The sequence below is a fragment of the Epinephelus lanceolatus genome, chromosome 12 (assembly GCF_041903045.1).
Source record: "Epinephelus lanceolatus isolate andai-2023 chromosome 12, ASM4190304v1, whole genome shotgun sequence".
Lineage (NCBI taxonomy): Eukaryota > Metazoa > Chordata > Actinopteri > Perciformes > Serranidae > Epinephelus > Epinephelus lanceolatus.
Genome location: NC_135745.1, coordinates 22,559,460 through 22,584,406, shown reverse-complemented (window position 1 = coordinate 22,584,406; position 24,947 = coordinate 22,559,460). Strand labels below are relative to the sequence as shown.

The following is a 24,947-nucleotide window of genomic DNA, read 5'->3' as shown; positions in this document are numbered from 1 at the left end:
AAACCTTTGAGTTGCTCACGAGTGGTTCATCCCTCACACAGCCTCATCAACCAGGGCACAAATGTACCAAAAGGCAACCAGGAGTGCACAGCTGTGCTGATAAATGCTCAAATGAAGCCACTAATACCTCCGCACACACACTGTACTCACCCATGTCTGCGTCACAGTCGTCAGGCTCGGTGGCGTGTTTGGAGCTGCCGTTAAGGAAACCATTGGAGGACGATTCTGTCACTCCGTTGGTGAAGTGGTCAACCTCCATATCCACATCGCTACTGAGGCAGGACATGAGGAGAAGGACAGAGAAACACTCAGTACGTGTGAAAGCTCACAGGAAGTTCAGGAATTCCTCCTCAATGAATGTTGCACGTTGATTTCATAAATGATCTCGTGTGAAACACTTTCTAGCAACGATGTTGGAAGTCAGCACCTCTTTGTAACAATTCCCTGAGAGCTAGAGCTCTGATTTTCTGCCTGAGCCCCACTGGGCCTAACGAGACCTGCCAGGTTCAGGCCTGGCTGGGCTGTAATTTCTCAACATTCTCGCCAATTTGAGGGACTTTTTGTTTCGTTTCGTTTTGTTTGTTAATGAAACTGGCAGTGCTTTTGTGTAAATGGCAGGAGTTTCAGCGGACTGAATCAAGAGGGAAAGTGAGAGAAGAGGGGGGACTACGACAGAGAGGGAGAGTGATCGAACAACGGAGAGGGGCTGCAAAGCAACTTGGTTGACAGTGTTTGCTTCTGCCTTCCCACCAGTGGGAGAGATGTGTGTAAAGGTGCTGACACACCAAGCCGACATCAAAGAAGTAGCGGCGACGAAAGTCAACTGTTGCGTCGTCTACGTCGCCTCATGTCACCCTGTGTCAGTTGCATTTGAACACACTACACGGACCACATCAGATGGCCAAGTAGCACGTACGTTCTGCGTGTGCGTGAGAGGAAATAACGCAAAAAGGGAAACCGGAAGTTCGAGGAATGCATGAGATAAACAAAGTAGCAGAGTCCTGTCAGCCGAGGGGTTTCCCATCTGCGCAGCTGAGCACCGCAGCCCCTCCACACACTATTACATCCAAACGGTCCCGATGTTTCCTCCGCAGGCTCCACTTCACTCAACTTCACTCAGCTGCCCGACAAACCCGCTGCTTCATCCCACTTTAACCTGAATAACAAACCAGGGCTCTGTGCTCCGGTTGGATCCAAACGGAGAGCCGGGGCTAGCTCAGAGGCTAGTGGAGGCTAACTGGCTGTGCTTCCCTCCAGTCATGCTGCGGCTAACGCTACGCTAGCCTCACAGCTAGCTCCGGTTTGTTATTCAGGTTAAAGTGGGAGCCAGAGGAGGAAGCACCTGTTAGCCCTGGTTTCACTACAGGCAGATTCACTCGCTACAGGGGCAAAGAAATAAAACCTGAACAGCCAATCAGAGAGATGTCTCTCACCGACAAGCTCCGCCGCCGATTCAACATGCTCACACCACGAAAACTAGGCCGACAGACGCTCACCGACGGCCCGACTTTGGTCAATGGCCGACCATCGGCTTGGTGTGTCAGGGCCTTAACATGCAACAAAGAGCGGTGATCATCATTTCTGCGGCACATCGCTATGGACCGCTGTGTGCACTAGAAACACTGTGGGGCCGCAGCCCACTCTGCGAAACCTGTCGTTCACATAACAACAGACTATTGAAATAAGGAAGAGAAGAAGAAGTGGCGCGAGGACATACATAGGCCTATAGCTTATGTATGTTTTTAAATTAGGAAAATATAAAATAAGAAAATATTAAAATCTATGTTTTCTACATACAAATTCTCGATTTTGATTGGACTCGGGCTCAAAACTGCTGCTGTAGCTCGGGCACGAGTCGGGCTTGGACAGAAACTGCGCAGGTTAACGTGGAGTTGGGCCTGATGTTTTTGTCCCATATGGATTGTTATTTGATAAGAATGTTGTCTTTATAAAACTTTTGTGGCATGTAGTAGGGCATGCAGGCTTTGTCTTTCCTTTAAACCACTGGAGGTTAGCAAAAACAAACTTTTGAGCTGCTGTTAAGTCACTCTCTATGCTTACAGTTGAGCAAGGCCAGTTGTGTTGTTAAATACAGCAGTATTTCTGTATTGGCTTAGAAAGGAGTAAATCTTAATCAGACTCTCTGCAGATTTCTTCCAGTAATGTGGCTTTAAGCTATTCAAATTAATGTGGATTTCAGTTTCAGTGAGGGGATGGTACCAATCACAGCCAGTTTCGAAGCATACATTCAGCTTTATATGCAAATTAAATGGCATGCTGTGTGTGTCAGTGTTTTCCTCAGTACCTGGTTATGGGTTGTTGGCTGCGGCTCCCGTTGAGGCTAACGTCAGACGCTGGGAGTGTGGAGCCAGAGCCTGGGGGGCAGGGCTTGTGACTGTGAGGGGAGGAGCTGTGGCTCTTATTAGACGTCACACCATTACAGCAGTTACTGTCAAACCCTGAAAACAACAGAGTGAAAGATGGACATGTTTTTAACTATTAATGAGTGACATCTCTAGTATAAAGAAGGCTCTGCTGATGCTGATGAGTCCTCTTCAACTAGATGTCATTAAAGTGTTTCTGTTTAAAGTGCAGCCACAATCTGATCACCATAAACTGTATTTCTGTCACAACTTGCAATTACAGTGTTCTGTGTCACAAACATTAACTTTTCAGGGCTACTTAAAGATAGTAACTATTCAGTGAACACCTGCACAGCTGTTGATCCAGATACTATTCAGCCAATAAAAAGAAAGATGCCAAATCTGTAGGTCTAAGCACATTTTATAGAGCAGATACTAGGCTGTAAAAAGATAATTGCTGTCACTGTAAAATGCAAAATGATTTATATATCTTAATGATCAGAGCCTGTAATTCCCAACGGGCACAGACTCACCAACAGACATTGATTAATTGAAATAAGTGTCATTCATCTAACCCCCGGAAGTGATCTCAAGAGCTAACCCCACCACGGGTATTGTCTGTGCCAGGTACGACCCACAGCTGCCCCAGAGTCTATCCCCCTGTTGTGGCACTGTGGATCAAACAGACCTCACCACAGCCTTTCTCCATCAAACCCACCACCCACTTATCATAGCAAAACCATAAATCTTAAAATCATAAAGAAAAATTACAAGATGAAATAAATCATTAAAAGGCATAAAATCATGGAATTGTAAAACTGTAAATTATAAGATCAAGTAAGATACAACATTTTGAAAGAGTGGCAGCAGCGTGAAGCGTAAAAAGAAAGATGTGATGACGCTAAGCACAGCTGGAGCGTACCTGGGAGGTAGGGCTGGGAGCTGCTGGCTTTGTGGCTGGGGCTGCTGAAGGGCCGGGGGGAGCCGGGGTAACTGTCCTGAGACTTTGGGCTGCGACCTCCCAGACACCTCACCTCACTGTCCGTCCCGTTCACCATCTCTATGAACTGTCTCACCCTGGGGATGCACGTGAGGGAGGGAGGGCAGGATAAAGAAATGGAAGGGAAGATCATGAGAGGAAGAAGATAGTAAGAAAACAGAAGTCGAGAAAGAGAGAAAAGACAAGAGGATTGAACAGGAGAGAAGAAAGAAAAAGTGAGCAAATAAAATCCCTTTTCCATAAGAACAATTTCTCATTATCATCACTGCTAAATCTATCAGTTTCAATAAGTGCCACAGAAAGTAGACTGTTAGATTTTTGCACCATATGCAGCAGGATTTCCTTGAAACATGGTCTTTATTTTAGTATTTTTAATTACTAAGAGGCAAATCTTCAACCTTGTGATTTAGAGTGCTTTCACACCTGCCCCATTTGGTTCGGTTCAACTGAACTCAATTTCATTTGCCCTCTAAGTGCGGTTTGTTTGGGCAGGTGTGAACACAGCAATCACACTCGGGTGCACCAAAACAACCGGATACAAACACACTCTGGTGTGGTTTGTTTGTGGTGAGAACATGTTCCGACCTCGATCTGAACCAACTGCAGTCACATGACACATTGTTTGGGTTAAACATGAGCATGTTACAGTCTCAGAGGATTATTAATGTGCACCTCCTCCTGTACTGCCTTAATATGCACATTCAGCACATCCAATGCATCAAAACATTGTTTTCTAGTTGGAGCCGCGCCTTGTTTTCAAACTGTATGGTTTGACTAAAATGAACAATGACAGCAATATAGTCCACGATGACCAGCGCTAAAATCAACCTGCGTAGTTGTCCCTCCATTGTGACATTAGAAAGTGTCACATTTATCTTGCAAGTGTACTCTTCTTCAACGTTTTGTTTACTTCCTGGATTTTACCCACATGGAAATTCTGACCAATCAAGAGCAGCTTTCTCACACAACGCATTTTATCTGGTTTGCTTGTAAATGCTGCCATGAGAACACGAACCAACTCTAGGCAACTATGTATCTTTGTAACAAAATGAGTCTCTGATTCGGACCAAAGTAAGACAACTCTAGGTCTGAAAGCACCCTAAAATCAATCAATGGAACATAAAAAAAAAACCCATTCAAACTCAGCCTCAGTTAGTTACTTGAGCATGAAGAGAAGGTCTGGGTTCCTCTCCAGGAGGTTGGGGTAGAGCTGCTGGGTGGTCTCGATGGCCTCGCCCATTCTGCCTGACAACACCAGCTTCTGGATCTCTGCAAACCAAATGTGAGCATATTTACAAAAGATAATACTTACAGAGACTGTGCAAGAGGAATAAAGGAAGCTATGTCAAATTTCATACTAACTGTATATCATATGTAGTAAACACCCATTTTTACAGACATCACAGAGGGAGGGATAGACTTTATTTTTACTTAAATATTCTAAGCAGTAGATCCCCTTTTATGCTGTGACCACTTTTATCTTAGCAAACAGCAGACTTCCATATTGATATCAGTATCAGATTTAAAATACTGAGAACATTTCTGGGTCCCATTTTTACCTCATACGAGGATTATTTAGAAAAAGACCCACACAGAAAGACTCACTCTGTCGGTTTTTGATGGAGGCCAGCTCCTCGTGCACGGCCTGGTCTGTGGATTTGGCAAAGGCTTCAGCTGTGGCACAATAGCTGTGGTGCACCAGGTAGGAAGCCACCATCCTGACGAGACAAGAGAAAACGAAACACACTCAGTGATCAGATGCAGCAGCCGGAGAAATTACACAGACCATTACACTGAACAGGTAAGAGCTTCTCTTCATTGGGTCAGGACAGTTTATTCAGATTATCTAAACTGTTTTATCGAGAGATATGACCAAAAGTAAGCACACTTAAAATGTCAATAACAATCCACTCATTGTACAGGCAAAATGTGCACACAACTTGAACCAGGAAGTTGGTTTGTAAACTGTTTTACAATGGAGAGTTTGGGTAATAACTGTAACGTTTGCCTTTGGTTTCATGTTCGTGGCTAAACTGCTGGCTTGTTTCCAAACTCTTTGATGGTCTGACTGCTGTTAAGTGTTCCCAAAATCTAAGAAATTGGAACAATAATATTGTACTCAAAAGTACAAATGACGACCAAAACGACAAATAATAATAAACTGGAATTATTCTTAAAGCATGCATGTGCGCTAACTGACTGTTTAATGTGTGTGCAGGTGTGTTTGACTTCTGTGCAGGCAGATGAGAGGGAATGGGTACTAAGATGACCCACAATTCAACAGTGTTTTCAAGGATGAATTCTTCTTCTTGACTGCTTTTTATCTCCACAACTCTCATGACACTGCCAGCGGTGTTGGCAGGGAGATTTGTGACCAGAGGCCTCCGCTCCTCCCGGCTCGTCATCATGTTGCTGCTGCCCTACAAAGACAATAACACTTCCCATCCACCAATCTGATGCGAGCGTAGAAACTTCCTGTTTTCAATCCCACACAGCGAGGCGACTTTCCCGGATAAAAGGCAACGGCTCCCTCCACTCCACCCCACCCTCAACCCCAATCCCCATCAAATGGAGATTAAATCCATTCAGGACAAGTAATCATAGCAACAGAGAGCTAATCCCATCAGGGCATGGCATGAAGAGAAACCGAGTCCCACAGCTTTTACTTCTGGATCACGGCTCCTGCTCTCTGATGGGGAAGTGGTCCATCTGGGCCTCGATCCTCGTCATGTCAGCAGTAATTTCCTGTCACCTACAGTCCAATATTTCCTTTAGCTCATTATCAGATGACTTTTGAGAGTATTTAAAGTGACAACACTGGTGTTAATGACTGCATCAATTGCAAAGATATTTGTCGATGACACTCAGTTATGTGAGAGCACCATATTAAGTTACTACCAATGCAAACCGAACATTTCCTATTGCTACAGCGTCACATCAAAAGTATCTCATTGGCATCAACACGACAATGATCATTTTCTTCATTTGTTGATGATCTTTGTGATGTAACCAACTCCTTTCCCTCATTAACATTATTAGGATTCCCATTAGCATTGGGTTTGAATCCGATATATTGCCAAAGGGGCACTTTTGCTTTTTTCGTTTCTGCATCTTTTTGTTGGGTTGGGCTATATGACAACTATGTATGGATATATTTTCAAGCAAGTTATTGATTTAGACAACGCCATTTATATTGCTATAGGCCTAAGTTGCGTTAAATGACGTGGTTTTTCCAAAAAGCCGCGCCAGTGAGCATCTCTCCTCTCTCATACTCTCCGCACAGCTCCGCCCCACTCACTCACTCACAAGTTCTCCAGCAACACTCAGAGAGACACAGAGCTGCTCCTCTGTATGTATGAATGTTCTGCTACTCTAAATCAGTCTGTGAGATGAATGAAATGACCGCAGTAGCACACGCACAGTACGGCGCTGTGCTGCATGTGTGGGAGACAGAGCTGCTTAATTGTGTCAGGTGTGCATTTGTTAGCTAGTTTGTGTGTGAGGTGGATCATAGCACATCACTGTCTTTTTATTAGTTGTAGTTTATTCTAAGACATTGAGGCAGCGCCTGGATGTAGGCGACAGATGTATTTAAAAAATGTAGTGACAACACAGACGTTTCATATAAGACGTATTCTCCTGCTGATGTCAACACAGATTTGTTGTTCACAATGTAGCATTATCAGAGAAACAACAGGGAGCGTCCTCTGAAGCGTCAGTACTAAGTTTACTGCTTCCTTTCGTCCCAATGGTGTCCCAGGGAAGAACTCTGTTCCTCCAAACACGTTTTCTATTGCCCACAGGATGACAGGACACCATCAATGGTGAGTTTCCTGCATCCTTACATCATCACAGTGTCTAAGGGAAGATCTCTGTTGGTTGTGATTTCAACTGTCCCTAAGTCGACTAGACGTCATTGGTCTTACGCCCTACTTTCCAGTCTGCGTAAACCAATGCGACACAACGGAAAAACATAAGTCACTACCACTGGTGAATATTATCTTATTTGTCAACAGGCCGATGTCAGTCAACAAGGCGAATATCTGTGGATTCAGATGTGCGTTCAACAAATCAGTGCATCCCTAAAACTACATGCTAATCCTCAAATAGAAAAGAATGGCACCTGTAACCATGGCAACTGTACATGTCAAAGAAAGCGAAAAGCCTTACAATGCTTAGAAAACGTAAGTGTAAAAAAAGAAGAAAAAAAAAAAACTATCGATTGATTCAAATTGAAATTTTTGTTAAAAAGGCTAATACTGAAACAACACCAGTTGCCAAAATTGCTTCCTCCACACCCCGTTATTCCACAGTGACCTTACTTCTGGATCATGGACTGCCACTCGCCCTCGCGCTCTCCGATAGGGAAGCGGTCGATCTGAGCCTGGATCTTTGTCCTCCACTCTCGCATGTAGTCCTCAATGTCGAACACAAAGGGATGCTGGCCGAAGTTTGCATCCACCACCTCCCCTGGAGTCTGAAGGCCCACGGTCGGGTACAAGTTTGGCTGCAGCGGAGATTAAAGAGTAGAGAATTAGGATGATAGAGGAAAGGGAGTTGGGAATGTTATCTGGACCACAAATCAAAACAGGGAACGGTAAAAGGGAGAACAGGAAAACAGAAACTATTAGGAAATAAGCTTTTGTCTACAGTTAGACCTTAAGGCTTGATTTCACAAGCTGGCAAAGATTCTACAATTAAACTGAGTGGCAGGCTGAAAGTCTGTCTTTTCACAGGAGAGCCAGGGTTCAAACTCCTGAGACATTACAGGGGCAGTGAGTCAGATCCCTTTGCCCATTATACATCTCTCAGGATGATCGATACACTGATTTGTTTGAAGTGATGCAGTGAATATATTGCCAGGTGCTGAAATTTCTGGTCTTCATCGTTTGAGTACTCAACCTCCAAATGTACTGTATTATGGAAGTCACTACAGCCTCCAGATACAGACCTCCAGTTTAGTTTAAAGGCCAATTTTCAACCAGCTTTCTTTCATCACAATGTGGGTAGTGCGTTAAACTGAACTTTAGTAAACTTCCCTCCACCTTACTGGTGTCCTGATCTCCTTGCTCACCTCAACACACCATATGGTTCGCTGGCTCTAGGGCTGTTGCAAGAACTACAGGTTGTACTTCAGCATTCAGACACAAAGAGAATAGAAGCAGATTAAGAGAGACCTGCCCCTCTCTTTCTCTATCAAACTGCGATTCAACTCAGATCAAACTGTACTGTGCTGACAAAATATGAACCAAAATTCTGTCACTGTATGGTCTATTTCTCACCTAAACTGTTTGCAGAAACATATTTTAGTGTACTCTTTGACTGTATTACGAGGCTTAATGAACAGGTGGGTGCCACACTGTCTCCTGTATTCTAAAAAACGGAGTTTGAAAAAACTAAGAAACAGTAAAGCTTAGTAGTGCTGATCACATCAAGCATTGGTTAATGCGTTGCCTTTTCCTCGCCTAAAATATTTTTTGGCTTTCTGTTAAACTGCAATACAAGCTGTGCTTTCCAATGCCCATACAACCATAATATACTGCGTGCCAAAAAATCATTTAGCATGTCCGAATACATAATATGTCAAAACGCAGTATGCCATGAATACCAGGATGTTCTACTACATTTAGTCTGATTTTGCAGTATGCAAACCAGCATGCTTTTCTGACTATTCTGACCCACAATCCTCTGCACAGTGGACGATACGTCACATTGACTGAGCTGCAAACAGATGTCAGCTAGACAGCTGTTTGACAGCTGATTGACAGCTGTCTGAAGTCGCAATGACGCAATGTACATTGAAGTAACTGATGACCAGTCGAACAGTAATAATAGAAATATTAATTGTTTAGTGAACTAAATAATCAAAATATACAAACAACAAAAGGACATAAGTATAAAAATAACAATGACAGAGAACTGCAGATGTAATTTCACTGTCGCAAATATATCAGAATCTACAACCTGTGCAGTTATAACTTTAAAGTTAAACTACACACAAGTGGCGTTTGTTTAATCTCCATGGTAACAGATGTAAAAGCAAAAGGGTCAAAGTTCAGGGCGTAATGTTATAAAGTGGTATGTCCCGATTGTGTGCATACTGCATGCAACAGTACGTACTTTTTCCTGGCTGCCGCAGTACCTACTAAAAGTAAAGAGAAAAAGTATGCGATTCGGAAAGCACCCAAGATTGTTTGTTAACAGCCAGCCATCATATTGTTCGCGGACGGTAAACCTGCATTACGTTTCCATCAGTGGGAGTGTTTATTGGTCTGGTGTGGTGCAGTATATTCTGGTTAATGTAGGTTTTCTACCGCTTGAGCAAAAGCAAATGCCACAGTCATTTTCCTCTGTTTTCTCTGGTCATACAACGCTAATTTCAAAATTATTCTCATCTTTCTACTGCACAGACGGCCAGGTTTTAAGAAAAGAACATCTTTCCAGCTGTCAAATACTAGAACGACTTTATCTTCTACTATAATAACTGATATACAGATGAGTAATCCCTATAAGCATTTAGCGGATGAAGGGTAGCTTTAGTCACTTAATACAGAGCATACAATGGTGTTGTCTATCTTGTTAGAAACAGTGCTCATACAGGAGGAAATAGTGCATTTGTTGAGGACAATTTTCACCTGTGAAATAAAACACATTTGACGATCTAGAGCGCTAAGCATTTTTGGCACCAGGACAGCATATGTAAACAAAACAATCAGAGTAAATATCTATTTATTTTTAGTCTAACATCATGTTGCTCTAACCAGTTGGTCAAGTCTGTATTATTTTCAGTGAACACAGAAGCTGTTCACTTATTGTTTGTCAATTAAATAAATATGCCAATTTAAGAGTTTTTCCTGTGACTAAACTTACAAATGCCATTTGCTAAGACAGCTCTGATGGACTTGTTAAGCAGGGAAAAAGCAGTAAATGTATCACAGCAGATCTATGTAAAACAATATGAAAAGTCATTGAGATGTGGGCAGCGATTCAAAGGTCTTGAACCAGGCTAGGCGTATGTAGGATTGAGTCAAAATAAACCACAGTGTGTGTGTGTGTGTGTGTGTTCATGGTAATGAAGGATTATGTCACCCACTGCAACAGTGTGGCTCATTGATGTTCTTAATAGTTTTTGGACAACAATGGAGCTCTATGGCCCAGAGGAAGAAGATAAGTACTGTTTTTAGGACTATAGGAACCGTCTGACAAAATCTAAAACAAAACTCAGCTAAGCAGCAGCCAGGCTTTTGGTAATAACACCACAACAGAACAAAGAGCTGGCACCACCAACTCCAAAACCTTCAAATCTGGGCAGTCGGACAACAAAGGGACTCTCTGCACCCAAACATCACCATGAACCCAAACTGATTTCTAGATGCTTTTCTGAAAATATTTAGCTCACTACATATTATTTTATCATTTCCTTTCACTTTACTGATAGGAATAGTACAAATATGTTCCGACACACCCAACAGGAAAACAGGGAGGTGACTTGTTTGAGGCTTTTCTGTGCTACAGTGCAAGTTATTGACATGTTGCATGTCAAGGCCAAAGGGTTAAGTACATGTCTATGTCTTGTTCCTGGGAACAGCTGTTCTGCTTTTGTTTAAGTCCATGATGACATCTGTGATGATGATGCACGAGGAGATAACCAGAAATATGAGGTGAGGAGGTCTGTAGGGGTTCATTGTTCTACCATCCTACCAATCTAATCATGGCCTTGATTTGATCAATCATCAGGTGGTGACTGACAACAGGCGTTCACCACAGTGACTGTGTGTGAGAGAAATTGTTGTTGGATTGGTACAAGTGTTCTGAAAGTATTACTAAAAGTATCAGTATGTAGATATAAAAAAAGTTCATTGTATGACACATTAGTGGAAGACTAAAGTTGGGAATCGTCTTAAAAATAAAAAAGTAGGACTAGTCTTGAAGTTAAAGTTGATGATATTTTATAATAAAGGAACTGGTTTAAATTAGAGTTAGGAATAGTTTAATGGTTAGGGAACAAATATAGTTGATAAAAGTCCACATAGGAACAGTGGTACAAAAGGTGTGTGTGTGTGTGTGTGTGTGTCTCTTAGAGTTGCCTCTGTCATGGTCCAATAATCACAAAGGTCAGCTGTGCCGAGGTGACGCACTTCACTGCACAACTCTGGAGGAACATGAATGTCTGGCTCAGGGCCAGGCCTGTTTTGCTGCTCAATGGATTATTGTTGTGGCTAAGACTCTTATTTTCTTCTCCCTCGAAAAACAGCCGGATCCATTTTCATTCGCTACCAAGCAAGAAGGGAGGAAAAAAACCTTAAAAACAAGTGTCTCCCTCACATCTCAATGCATTTAATACACGCATGAATCTCATTGGAATTAATGTCCTTTCAGTGTGGGAGTCGTTCACATACTGAAGCATGGGAGCTGAGACTCGCCTGACGATGAGCCACAACAGCACAAAGCAACACAAGTGATGTTCTGTTTGGACACAAACAGTATTTCAAAGTTTTCTTTGAGTAATATTTAAACTTCTAATAATTTATTCTTTGTCCACTTGGGGGCAGCAGAAACAAGCTATAAACACGACACTGACATATTATCGCCCTATAACACAATCAGGCAAACATGTTAGCAAGGAGTTGCCTGGTTACACATCCAGCAGACACAGACTAACGTATGCATTAGTAGACATGTGTCTGGCAACTTCATGAAGTCCAGTATTAGCCCCTTTTAGACTGCCTGTTCAAGGTGGGAATATTGTGCCGTTAAGCTGCTTTAATGTGCTTTATGATAAAGGTACGATAACGGAATAGGGGGATGGAGTTGTCTTGCCTTTAAGCCACCACGGGAGGTAGTACCAGCATCGAAACGGTGTCTGTATAAAGGGGACAGCTGGCAGGACGAGATCATGGGCAGGATGGGTATGATGTATGTTGGTACAATAATCACTAGGGAAAAATCTGACCCTGTAGCTGGACCAGTTGGGAACCACTGTTCTAGACCTTCAAAACTTCCCAGCTTATCAGAATTTCATGTTTTATTAACGTAACAAATTTATAACTTATAAAATGAATCTATAGCACTCCAAGAACTGTATATAAAAGAATATACTGTGTCTGGTCTGTGACAGTACCAACTTCAAAATAACCATCTCGTGCACAGTAATACCGGTATAATTTTTGATATGATACGAACAATTCATATTGCGACACTCATGATATTTTGACTTACTGTTACCCACGGCAACAACAGGCATGGCTGAAAGCGAAATTATTACTAACTCTGCGGTGGTTCCAGAAAGAGGAGCAACTTCAGTAGTGTGGAATAAACTGTGGCGTCCTGAATGTTTTATGAACAGCCCCGGACTTCTCAGACTCTTTTAGTGTCTTACTGCTCAGAGGGAACTCATTCAGTGGCTCCTCTGGCAGCAGCACAGCATCTCTCCCTCCCCTCTCTCGCCATGCGCACATGGGAGTCGGTGTCGTCAAGTGATTTTGTCATAAACCTTTGGTGATGTAAACCTTCGTGACGCTCGCGGCTCAACAAAAACTACATATATGTGAATGTGTGATAGTTGTGGTATCATAACAGCCTGTCACAGGTTACAGTGTGATGATTAGAGGAGAAATGGCAGAGCATAAAGGTCCAGGTGGGAAAAAAACAACTCCATCATTTAGGATTTTAATAAAAGAAGGAAATCACCTGTTGATTTATTTATATATATATATATATATATATATATATATATATATATATATATATATATATATAGATCCCAGGGGACATTTTGTTTAACTTGGGGGCTGTTTAAATGTGTAATTTGTGGTAGATTTTATTTTGTTGAACTATTAATATTGTATACAGAATCTGAACTCACTCTGAGTTACTGTTGTTGTTCACAAACTAAAGAAATCAGAGATCATTTTAGTTTAGTTTTTACTAAATATTTGAAGGCAAACTATTTTCTTAAATTAATAAGAAATATATTTCTTGCTTACTTGTCATATCGTCAAAAATATCATTATTGCTGAAATACCCTGAAATATCGTGATATTGTTTTTGGGCCATATCGCCCACCCCTACTCCAAAACCACACGTTTAATTTCCTACATATAAAAATGTTTGAGCTGAATTTAGTGACACCATAATTTGGATTAAAACACCTATTTAAAAATGAAAATAAAGATAACCTCTGATAAAACCTGCCTGTTTATGACTGGAGCCAAAGACACTGACACTACAACCTCTACAGAAGCGATATAAAAAAAAACACTTCAAGACATAGACTGTGCAACTATCTCTATTCCTGAAGTTCTTCATGAACAGTGTTTGACCAAATTTGTCACTGCAAGCTGAACTTTACTATAATAATACTTCACAATGTCAGAATGTGAAATGTGTCCAGGCCTTTTTCTCCCCCCACACATCCTACTTTTTCCTAAGTTTTCCAGAGTGCGATACATTTTACACAGCATAAATATTTCTACTTCAATAGACAATCTGCAGGAAATCAAACACTTCATTTCTATTAATAGCCTCATGTCCTACAGTCCTGATTAATGATGGAAACTAGAAGGATGAATTAACAACACAGGAGTGAACAAAATGTGGGTACTTACTGGTAGGTCTGTGAAGGCAATACCTGCAGAGCAAGAGAGACAATGTCAGAGTGAAGGAGAGGATGTCTTTCTATTTCTACACACACACACACACACACACACACACACACATCAGGAGGCCACAGTCAGTGTGTTAACACGTGCTGAGGTAATCTGGTTACTATCGTCTTTCTGCAGTAACCTGGTGTCTTAAATGTCATGTAAACGAGAGAGACATTATTTAACAGGAGAGCCCTGATGTCTTAATTACACAGGCAGAGTGTTGCAATAACAGCAGGTAGAATGTTAAAGGTAGACGTTGTACAGAGAACAAAAGAAAAGACGGCGAGACTACGCAGTGTGCCTTCGTATTCAAAGTAATCTAATGTCAGACTAAAACTGACAAGGTAATGGGTAACTTTGGTATTTTAACCTGGACTCTATTTTCCTATGTTTTTGTGTCTAAGTGACAAATAGGAACAAGAATGTTTGAAACTGGTCCAATGTTGAGTGAGATTGCTGCAGACAGTAGTGGCAGGTAGGCACATTAACGTACGTCCACTAAAAATGCTTGTTTTTGCAGCTGATGGGCTCCGACTGTTACTTCAAGTGTCTGACAAAATTATGGGAAGAACGCCTACAGAGATGGACCTATTTTCCTAAAAAAAACAGTATACAGACTCACAAAGTAATCCCTCTCAATCATCACCCATGACTCACTCTCAGTGTGTGTACCTGTGTATTTATCTGCAGAGACTCTGTACTCTGTCTGGAATTTCTTCTCATTTTCTGTGTTCTGGACATTTATGGGTGTGCAGCCCCACAGTGCTCAGGTGAGGTTGGGGCTTTATACCAATAAAATGTCACGTCCAGGTGCCAGACTGTAAATGGCAGGCATCCAAGAGACACAACACCAAAAAAAAAAAAAAAAAAAAAAAAAAAGAAGTAAATATATCGAGGCAAAACGCAAAAACAAGAGTGAATCTGGGGTTGACTTTCACTTAAAGTTTCGCTGGCGAGCACGTTTACAAGCAACTGACAGTCCTGCATAGTATACCTTTAAAGAGCCTTTTGACCCAAAATCGCAATGACCAAACACACCAGATTCCATTTAAATAAACAGTTATTTCATCATGATAGAGCCAGCATATTCTTTCACATCTAACTGGCTGCATTGAGGATTAACGTAATCCAAATCTGAGTTGGTGATTGTTGGAACAGCAGAGGACAACTCAAGATGGCTTCTGTGCGTATTATTTTCTTTCCATAGACTTTGAATGAAGTGTGTTTTACAACGATAAAATTACTGTTTATCTAAATGGAGTCTGGTTGGTTTCATGGTAGCTATTTAGGGGTCAATTCTGGTTAAACGAGAAGGATCCACTTTTTAATAAAGCAGATGACCTCTGTAGGGATCTTTTCCATAATGCTGCCAGACAGAGTAACAACCTGAGCCTGTCAGTGACAAAAAGGAGCACTTTCAGTGGATGTAAATTGACAGCACTCAATTTTACGCGCTCTTGCTCAATACTAGACCATTTCAAAAACATGCCAAAAAAATGTCCAGGTTGAAAGATACCAAAGTTACACTTTGAGTCAAAATACATCTGTTTCAGCAGGCTATTTTAAAATGCACTTGAACAGTAAGTAAAAACCTGGGACATTCTCACTGAACTTCAGTTTGCGGTCAGCATTGTAGGCAGTGAGGAGGAGATGTGATGAGCGGCCAGCTCCATGTAAATATGGGTTAACTAGTAGCCAGGTGACTTCAGTGCACATACACAATTCTCTGATTTCCTGTTCTGCCTGTATTTCTCCCAATAACCTGATTTCTTGTTAATGAGAGTACCTGAATCCCTTTTTTGTCTGGAAGTTATGCTCTGCTGCCTTAAGTGGGGCACCTTTTGAGGCAGCCTGAAAAGCACAACATATTTAAACTCCAATGGAAATCACACTTAGCCGTCCCTTTTAGGACTCAAAAATAATGTCAACATGTTTAAAATGTATTGTAAATTATTTTATTATTAAGAAGGAAGACAACAAAAACATATTTGGATATATGTTGCAGGGAAGTGTAAGTGCCTGTGTTTAACTGACAGCTGAGTGTCGGCTGGGAGTGAAAGAAAAATTTAAGAAAACTTGCACTGTATCTCAGAGCCACAGGCAAACAGTGTTGTTAGCAGTGATGTTAAAGAATAAAGGACCACAGTAGCATCTAAGAAAACCAAAGTGACATTTGCAGATAGGTTTACTTTCTGTTTAATGTGCTGCAGCTAATTAGCCAACTAGCCTGCGAGCTGACATTAGCGGTACACTTCTCCCCAGTGAATGTTTGCTTGGTGGCTCGTCCAACAAGGTGCAGGACGAGGCGCCTGTTCATGTTTGTTATTCTTGTTAGATAAGAAAGACACTTTAGCGGGGAAGCTGATGTGGGTTGTTGTTCAAAGTCTTGTGCATCTGCTCTGCCTGTGATACAACACTGATGTTTCTGTTTTATGCAAATGTAATTAACTGTATGGAAGCAATTTCCTAATCTCAGTGTGTGCAGTACTAATGGTCTTCTGACAAATGAATGCACAAATAGCCATCATGAAAGTAGATACGCATGCTGTAGCAGGTAAATTAAATTAACCTTCAGTTTAAAAAAGTTATTTATATTCCATTACTTGTAGCAATAATCTCCAAATAACCTCCCCTTTTAATATTTTTTTTCAAGTTCTACTGTCATCTGATGCACATGTCACACATTCAGGTACACAGAGGTTTTTAGTACCAAGTAGTAGATACCAATACAGTTTTACTGTTTACTGACAATACTTCCCACAGGTTAAAGCACTGGTTCCCAATCTGGGGGTCCCGACCCTCACTAAGGGCGCATTCACACCAGGATACTCCAGCGGTCTTGGTACGATTGGGCGGGGAATGCCGAAAAATTTCACACCTTCATTTGGTTTGGTTCACTTTCACACTGCACTTTTTAAAGCGGACCAAACTGCCTGGACAAAATCACGCAGTTACAACAGCTGCTCGTTAGGGGGCGGTAGGGTCCGAAACGAGCACTGACCAAGAAGAAAAAAAGCACAAGGAAGAAGAAAACCCGGCTCATCGATTGGCCAGGACCGAAAACGGAAATCCATCCCCTTCATTTGGCTTGGTCACCACAAAAACACCAAACACCAAAATGCATTGCGCTACATGTCTCTTCCTCTCTTTGGTTCGCAGGATAGTCTGTTTGCCTTTCCAACTGTAAGCGGACTGCACCAGGGTTCACTTGCAAGTGAACCGAGACCCCCAGTTTTCAAGCGGACCAGGGTTCACTCATTTGGTCCGCACCAGAGTTCGAATGAGCGTTCACACCACTCCAAATGAACCGAACTATCCATGGAAGCTGACCAAATAGCGCCAGTGTGAATGGTCCTAAGGGTCGCCGAAGCTTTGTGAGGGGTTATGAGGCCTTTTCAATTTTAAGGGGTGTAAAAAAACCTTTTTTAAAATATACAATAGGCCTATATCTCTGCATATCATTCACTTTGGTGACGAAAACTAAATGAAATTGTTATTTTTGAAGTTAAGATTACTATTCAAGCAGATTATTTTTCACAGCCTAATCCTGGAGTTAAAGCGACCAAAGAGCTAACAGAACAATGGCCAAGCATTAGGAGGGAAGAAAACGCTGGATCTGTCACAGAGAAGTCCTAAGTATATATGATTGCTAAAAATAAAGCGTACATATTGATTTGCGTATTGACTGGGGACCATGTTTAACAACAGTAAACTGTATCAAGACATCCATTTACAAACTCTAAAACAACTCATTTTTGCTAAAATGTTACTATTTAAAACTGAACTGAAAGTGAAACTTGTCTAAGGCACCATACAATACAATAAAAGCATTGTTCTGTAATCGTCTTTGGTGTCTGTGCTCCTTACCTAGGCTGTGGCCGTTCTTTGTGTAGAAGCAGGTGTTGTTGATGAGGTTAACGCAGCAGCCAATCACGTCGCCTGTTGTAAATGTGGGTCCGTAGGGTTGCCCAGTGCCAGACGAGCAGAAGGAGTGGCCGTCATCTCCGTGGTAACCGTATGAGTGCTTGTCCCAACCTGAGGGATGTGAGGTGTAAGAATGAGAGCGCTGTGCAGGCAGGGAAAAGGTGTAAAAACACAACAGATGGTTCAGTCTGAGACTACATTGAAAACTAAACCCAGGTTCAAGGTATGGGAACTGAACCCAGGACTTCAGTCTTCTTAATCACGGGGACAGCCTGCTGTTTTCACCGTGACTGCAGAAGGACATGGCTCATTCAGTTTTTCCTCAACGCTGGAGATGCTCTCATAATCAGGACATATTTTTTAGTATTGTAATGTGTTTCACTCCTCGGGGAGAGGGGAGAAAGAAGCAGCCTCTGCTGCAGCATGGATGGCCTCCGGGCTAGGTAGGACCCTGTGAGTTACTGCGGAGCTGCTAAGTTAATCCTGTAACTGCCACATTCATCACCGGAGGAGAGCAATCAACTCTGACCCGGTTTGGCATCAGTTCCTCACAATTAGTGAGTTTTCATTAACATGTCTTCATCAGCTGGGACTCTGCAGTTTGCTTGGGGCCTCCTGTTATCTTTACACGAAGGGACTGGAGCTTCTGGGCGGGTCCCGCTCTCAGACTGGCGAAGGGGTATCGGTGCTCCTGTTTGACCTGATAACCTCTGTGGAGTGCAGAGCTCACATCTACCAGCGCTGTTTTAAATGGTACTATGTCATGGCAAAGAGAACAAGCAGCCACAGCAGAAATCTTTTAAATACTGACAAGTGGTTGACAGCAGTTTTGAAACTGTGCCAGTGTTGTTAAATCTATGCACACTGTCCTTTTTTATGTGGTAGAGGATTGTCTTTGTGATCTTTTTTGCATTCTTGAGGTGACTTAGACCACATTTATTTAATTAAAGTGCTAAAATTCTGGAAGAAAATCTATGCCCTCATCAAAATAACTAAAACCTGACTGATTTTTGAGACCAAAACCTATATGATTTGCAGATTGAACAGGCGAGATATAACATGTTCATTAGTGAACTTGGGCGAATATTTTTACGTTCACACAGAGCAAGGCTAGTAGTTTTTTCCTGTTTCCAGTCTTTATGCTAAGCCAAGTTAGCCAGCTGCTGGCTGTAGCTTCATCTGTAAACACCCAGACACACCAAACCGACATCAAAGAATTAGTGGGGACAAAGGCCAATGGATGTGTCGCCTCACATCTCCGGTGTCTGCGCCCAAAAGTTGCATTTGAAGACACTGCAAAGACTACAGCCAACAGCAGGCTAGCATGTACGTTCTGCACCTGCAAGAGAAAAAATAACTCTCCACAGAAGCAGGTGGTGGTAGTCCGCGTTCGTCATTAAAAAAGGGAAACTGGACAACCCACAGAACGGATAGCACATTAACAGCACAACTTGATGTTGAACGAACAAATGATACGTGCTGTGCACTATCGAACAATGACACTAACAATTACGAACACTTTCTGCTAAAGGGTTCAATCAATTAGTAATTGTTATATTGGGTAATAACCTTACCTTATCTTATTTTTGGGTTGTGAACTAAAGAAGACATTTGAGGACGTCATCTTGAGCTTTTGGAAACACTGACTGACATTTTTTTGTAACCATTACGTCGAATTTTCTCTACCTTCCACACTCTCAACCACATCCCAATTTGTTGATTAGACATTTGTATCCACCATGTACTTTGAGAACAGCAGAAAAATGTGAGCTGCTTTACTCTTATCAAGCTTAAAGATATCCCTTCTATATACAAAATAGTTGGTCTGCCATCTCAGTTTTATGCATTGTGCACAATTCCCAGTTGAGTTGCAGAAGGCTGTCAAATTTTAACTTGGGTGAATGTATCAGGAAAATTCTGTTGAATACAGCCATTGACCTGCATTGGAAATTTACACTGTATATCAAAATGCATGAATCCATAGAGAGAATTTATCTACATGCATGGGGTAGGTGAGGATCACCTTCACTGAATGGAACCACCACATTCATGTCCCTGACCTCTCCAGGCATCTCACATGTATGAAGAAATTTTTTCAGCGTCTCAGACAATAAGAAAATGTGCATATGCAATTAGATAAGTGACACATAATAACTCAATGAAATGAGTAGTCTCTCACTCACAGTCACACCTACACCCAGTATATCAAAGGCCAATCTCTGCCAGACAATAAGTTCACAGATGAGATGACACCCACACAAATACAGTTAAAAAGATCTCTGGTATAATACACCAGAGAAACAGACTGTGACACGCTAACAGACAAATTCATCTCACCACACCCAAAGGCAGAAGAATGAACACTGAAAGAAAACAGACAATGCGTCATCTTACCAGGGAGTCTGTTCATGTTTACACCCTGAGCTGAGAGGCCGATGCCCATGTACCTGTGGGACAGACGGTTGAGAGTTTATTTTGGTGTGTAAAAACAAAACACACCAATCATGCTTTTCTGATAAACTCCTTAACATCTTCTGTAATTGCCTACAGCGACACTAACAGCCTGTGAGGATGTAATACTCAGTTCACATCCAAAGAAAAACAAATGTTGAATGGCTGAAAACAGGAAGAACTTTCCCACGATACTATTGTATCGTGATTTAAGTATCATGATATCATATCTGGGATCGTCTGGTGATTCCCAAAGTTAGCATGTGTTAGCTTTGTTTATGAACGTAGTGGCCCAGAAGGACAGATGCATGTTGTCACAAGGGGTGGAAGAAAAAAAAAAAATCGACAATTGGCAATACTGCATTGATACATGGATGCCAGGTACAATTTTTTATTAGGGATTTTTTGCTGATATCCAGCATGCCGATGTATAACAACTAATCTGACCGATAACCAGTACCGATATCAATATATACGTTTTTTCCCCACCTACTTTTAAGTTAGGGGTGGGGGGAAAAAATCAATTTTTAGATGCAATGAGATTCTATCTTGAACAATGCGAGCATCAATGTGGAAAACTCATAAATCGATTTTAATTTTATTTTTATATTTATTTTTCAAATTAACGTAACTCCTAAACCATTCATGCTATCAACGTAATTCCAGCTGAGAAGTGGAGCTTTCTAGTGGTATACGGTACTGACATCATTACCTGTGGAGGAGGGGAAGGAAGTGACAGCTGGCGAGGAGAGAGCAAGTTGGGAGTGATTTAGCGGTGTTTTAGCGGAGTTTTGGTGAGTTTGGGTGGCGTTTTCTTTGTAAATAATATTTAGTGTTGTAAATAACAGTATTTGTGGTTTTTTGAGAGCTTTCGAGTTTTTTTATATTGTGTTTTTTGCCGTGTTTTCGTCGTGTTTTTACCATAGTTCGTAGTTTTGCCATTGTTCGTCTTTTTTGCAATAGTTCGTTTTTTTGTAGTTCATAGATAGTTATAGTCAGTTTTAGTTTTGTAAATACTAAAGGAAAAATGTCGAGGAGGTTGACAAGGGACAGGAGAGTCCCGTTGAGATTTGTGGGTGAGGAGACTGGTGGAGTGTAGTCATCTCAACCACAGTAAGTAATACAGTTTGCATGCACTGGATATGTATTCCCAGCTTTATTACAATAATGTTTTTCAATATCTAGTGTAAATTTTCTTATTGGCTCGTTTTAGAATTGAGGATTGTTTTATAATTGAAATCATTGCCCTTGGAATTGGAATTGAATCGAATCGTGAGGTGCCAAGAGATTCCCACCCCTATTTTAAGTGCTCATCAAGTCTCTTATGTAGTGGAATTAACATCATATTATGCATTCATACTCTTATCATGATGGCCCACCAGCAGATGGGGACATGAAATACTACACTTAGTAATACAGTATGTAATATTCATTCATTGTGCAAAATAAAAAAGCATGTTGGCCCATTCTGAAAAATCCGCCAATATCTGCTGATACCAATGATGTGCCGATATTATCGTGCATCCCTATTTTTTATTATAGAAATTATTAATATTGCAAATACAAATTAAACAATGGCTTTTTCAGTTCACTACTTAATTGTCCTGCCATACAAATGATTGAAGCAAGATAAATCAAGATTCAAATAGGAGTGCTCCATGTGACTAAATATGAACACAAATAAGATAATAAATAAAAATATTATAAAATATAAGGATTTGCTTGCATTATAGGTCCTGTCTACAGGTATACACATATTTTTTGAAAACTGATATTTTCCTTTAGAATTCGGCCTCTCATTCACATGCAAATGGAGTTTTTGTTCGATAAACACACATTTTTGAAAAAGCATTTTACGCTACAGATTTTTCAAAACTCTGGTTCCTTTGTATCCGTGTCAGAGTCCTGCATGAGTCTGATTTTCAAGACTCACTCCCAAACCGTGCAATACCGCAGCCATCCTGCCACACGCATATATGCCCAATTATTTCCGCAACCTGACCTGACCTGCGGACACAAGATCCATGACCTGACCCCAAACCACAAATCCTATAATAACCATGCCCTTTTCAAATAATTCTCTTAGGCACAGTGGTGTAGTGGAGGATTTACGCAGGCATATGGTCTATAACCACCTCCTTTCTTGTCATTTACAGTATAACCACCTATTGTTCAAAAAGTCATGGTAATATATAGGAGAGTATACCCACTTCCTCCTCTGTAACGTACACATCTACCTACTAGCACACAAACCTGAAATACCACTACGCCACTGGTTAGACAGCATATTAAAGTGATCATTTTTGGACATCTCATACATGTGAAACTAAGATAATATATTGCACAACAAAGGTGATTCAGGAAATACAATTTAAATGAATATTTGTTGCTTATTCTCACCACACTGACCCGCACATCTTCACAGTTAACGTGCCTGTTAGTAATGAACCTGATTGAAGAGGCTCTCATCATTGAGCTGACGCAGGAAACAGAGCCAACAAACCTAGTCAGCAGTCAGAGGATTCAAACGTTAAAACATTTAATCAAATTATTAATCTTCCCATTTTATTTTAATCTTCCAACACCTGCGATCTGACACACACATTCTTTTTTTTTTTTTTTTTTTTTTTAACTGAGAACGTAACATGGAAACAAAATTAAGAGAAAATACCACCAGCAAATCACCTATTTAGCAGGTCACTAGCCAGGTGTCCACGCAGATGTAACCCCATGTAGGACTCTGATCAGTGTGAACATGTGAAACCGAGCATCTGGGAAACGATGACATCACCGTAATGTACACATGCCCATTGTTGCTTTGTACAAAACAACAACGATAGTGGACTAGCAGAAGCACTGCTCTGTCTCATGACTACTTCACATCTTAACTCTGTATTGCTGCACCTTTGTACGGATGAACGGAGGCGTCTGCTGCGCCCAATATTATTTGGTCCACCTCAGTGTGTGCGGTTTTAAGTCCACCAGAAACAAAGGTTTTGGATCATTCCTCTCTGGTATTTGACATCTTGCTCATTTTTGCATTCTAGTGTGGACAGACATTTTAGTAAAAGGAAGGTCATGTGGACAGTTTTTCTTTATTGTAGAGAAAAATATATCAGTTTTCAAAAATATCTGCTTGCATGTAGACACGGCCTTAGAATAAATACCGACAACAACTTGACAGCATGCCCACAGACATTTTATAATAATCTCAGGTATGAAGAGAAAGAGAACAGGATTGTAATTTCTGTGGGCTATCATCTTTTCTTTAGATGACTACTAATGTGATGTAAGATTAAAGAATCAGGGCTTCATGCAGGAGACAAACTGTGAACTGCCTCCACCCAATTAATCAATTAAGACCAAATTCATAACAACTTTTACACTACAATATGTCTGATGGAGGTTTATTTCTTCAATAACAAGCAGCTACAATGAGATTTTGCATGTAAATCCACATTAGACTCAGATTGTTTGGGCTTTCATTGCAGCTCTTCCTCTTGTATACTGTCCTGCATATCATGCAGTCCATTAATTATGATAGCTCAGATTGTCAGCCATTTATAGGTTTAACAATATTTAGAGTCAATAATGTCACTAATGGCCCCATGGGGCTCAACACCAGGAGAAAAAAATATTAAATTGTCCCTGCATTTTTTATTCATCCACTTTCATTTTCCAGTTAAACATTACAACCTCATAAGGCTATTAGCGTGGCTGCAGATGTGGCTCGATGTTCATTGGTTTACACCTCAGTTGTGCTACCGGCTGAGTGCTAAAATTAGCATGCAAAAATGTTAACATCTATCATTTCAGCTTAAGCACGCTAGCAGGTAAGCATGCCAATATTGCCTACAGTGTGTATGTTATTGTGCTACCAGTTTGCATGTAACATCTTAGGTTCAAGTTGAGTTGTTATTTGAAACATAAAACATGACTGAATGAAGTATTCTTTATCTCAGATCGAAAGCGTAAGTACCAATAAAATAATTAAAAAAAGAACACATCAATATAAAAACAGAAATGACGTGTACTGTTAACTTACGTTACAGCTTCCGTGCTAACTGTTGCAGAATATTCAATTCATGACAAGTTTACATAAACATTTAGTATGTTAAGATGCTAACATCTAGCATGCTAACACTAAGTACTGGCAGGAATTCAGTTATGAAATTAAGTGTTAGACATGTTCAGTTATGCCCTGCTGGTGGGAGTTATGAAGACAGCGGTGTAACGAAGCCATTGGGAATCATCCAGATTTCATAACAATTTAGTAGTTGTCAGGATGTTTAACTTTGACAAACACTGACATCTCTCAAGCCAAGTTGCTAACATGGCAAAAACTGTTGAAATGTTTAGCTTTGTTCTGTGTCCTTACCCATCTCGGCCTTTGCTGATGATCTTCACCTCGAAGTAGTAGACCCCGCAGGCTGCTGGGATGGGGTGGGTTGCCCGTACAGACGCTGCATCTTTTGGGGTTTTGCCATGACCTTCAGGTGAGGGTAAAACACAGACACAAGAGCAACACGATGTGGTCATGACAAATGGATACTGGATCAT

The 24,947-nt window shown here is 41.1% G+C and overlaps 1 protein-coding gene across 2 annotated transcripts in view; it reads right to left on the bottom strand.

Annotated features, from left to right (window-relative positions):
- Positions 1 to 24,947, bottom strand: part of ranbp9 (RAN binding protein 9) — a 33,106-nt gene that overhangs the window by 3,680 nt on the left and 4,479 nt on the right. Inside the window, exons 2-11 of one of the 2 annotated variants that reach the window (XM_033650446.2) lie at positions 24,766 to 24,877; positions 20,331 to 20,383; positions 17,880 to 18,047; positions 13,971 to 13,993; positions 7,686 to 7,870; positions 4,969 to 5,081; positions 4,524 to 4,632; positions 3,286 to 3,440; positions 2,306 to 2,459; positions 151 to 272 (exon numbers count right to left, since the gene is read on the bottom strand). In XM_033650446.2, the coding sequence (XP_033506337.1) occupies positions 151 to 272; positions 2,306 to 2,459; positions 3,286 to 3,440; positions 4,524 to 4,632; positions 4,969 to 5,081; positions 7,686 to 7,870; positions 13,971 to 13,993; positions 17,880 to 18,047; positions 20,331 to 20,383; positions 24,766 to 24,877 (1,194 nt within the window). The remainder of the gene's footprint in view (positions 1 to 150; positions 273 to 2,305; positions 2,460 to 3,285; positions 3,441 to 4,523; positions 4,633 to 4,968; positions 5,082 to 7,685; positions 7,871 to 13,970; positions 13,994 to 17,879; positions 18,048 to 20,330; positions 20,384 to 24,765; positions 24,878 to 24,947) is intronic. The other variant, XM_033650448.2, reaches the window with a different exon arrangement.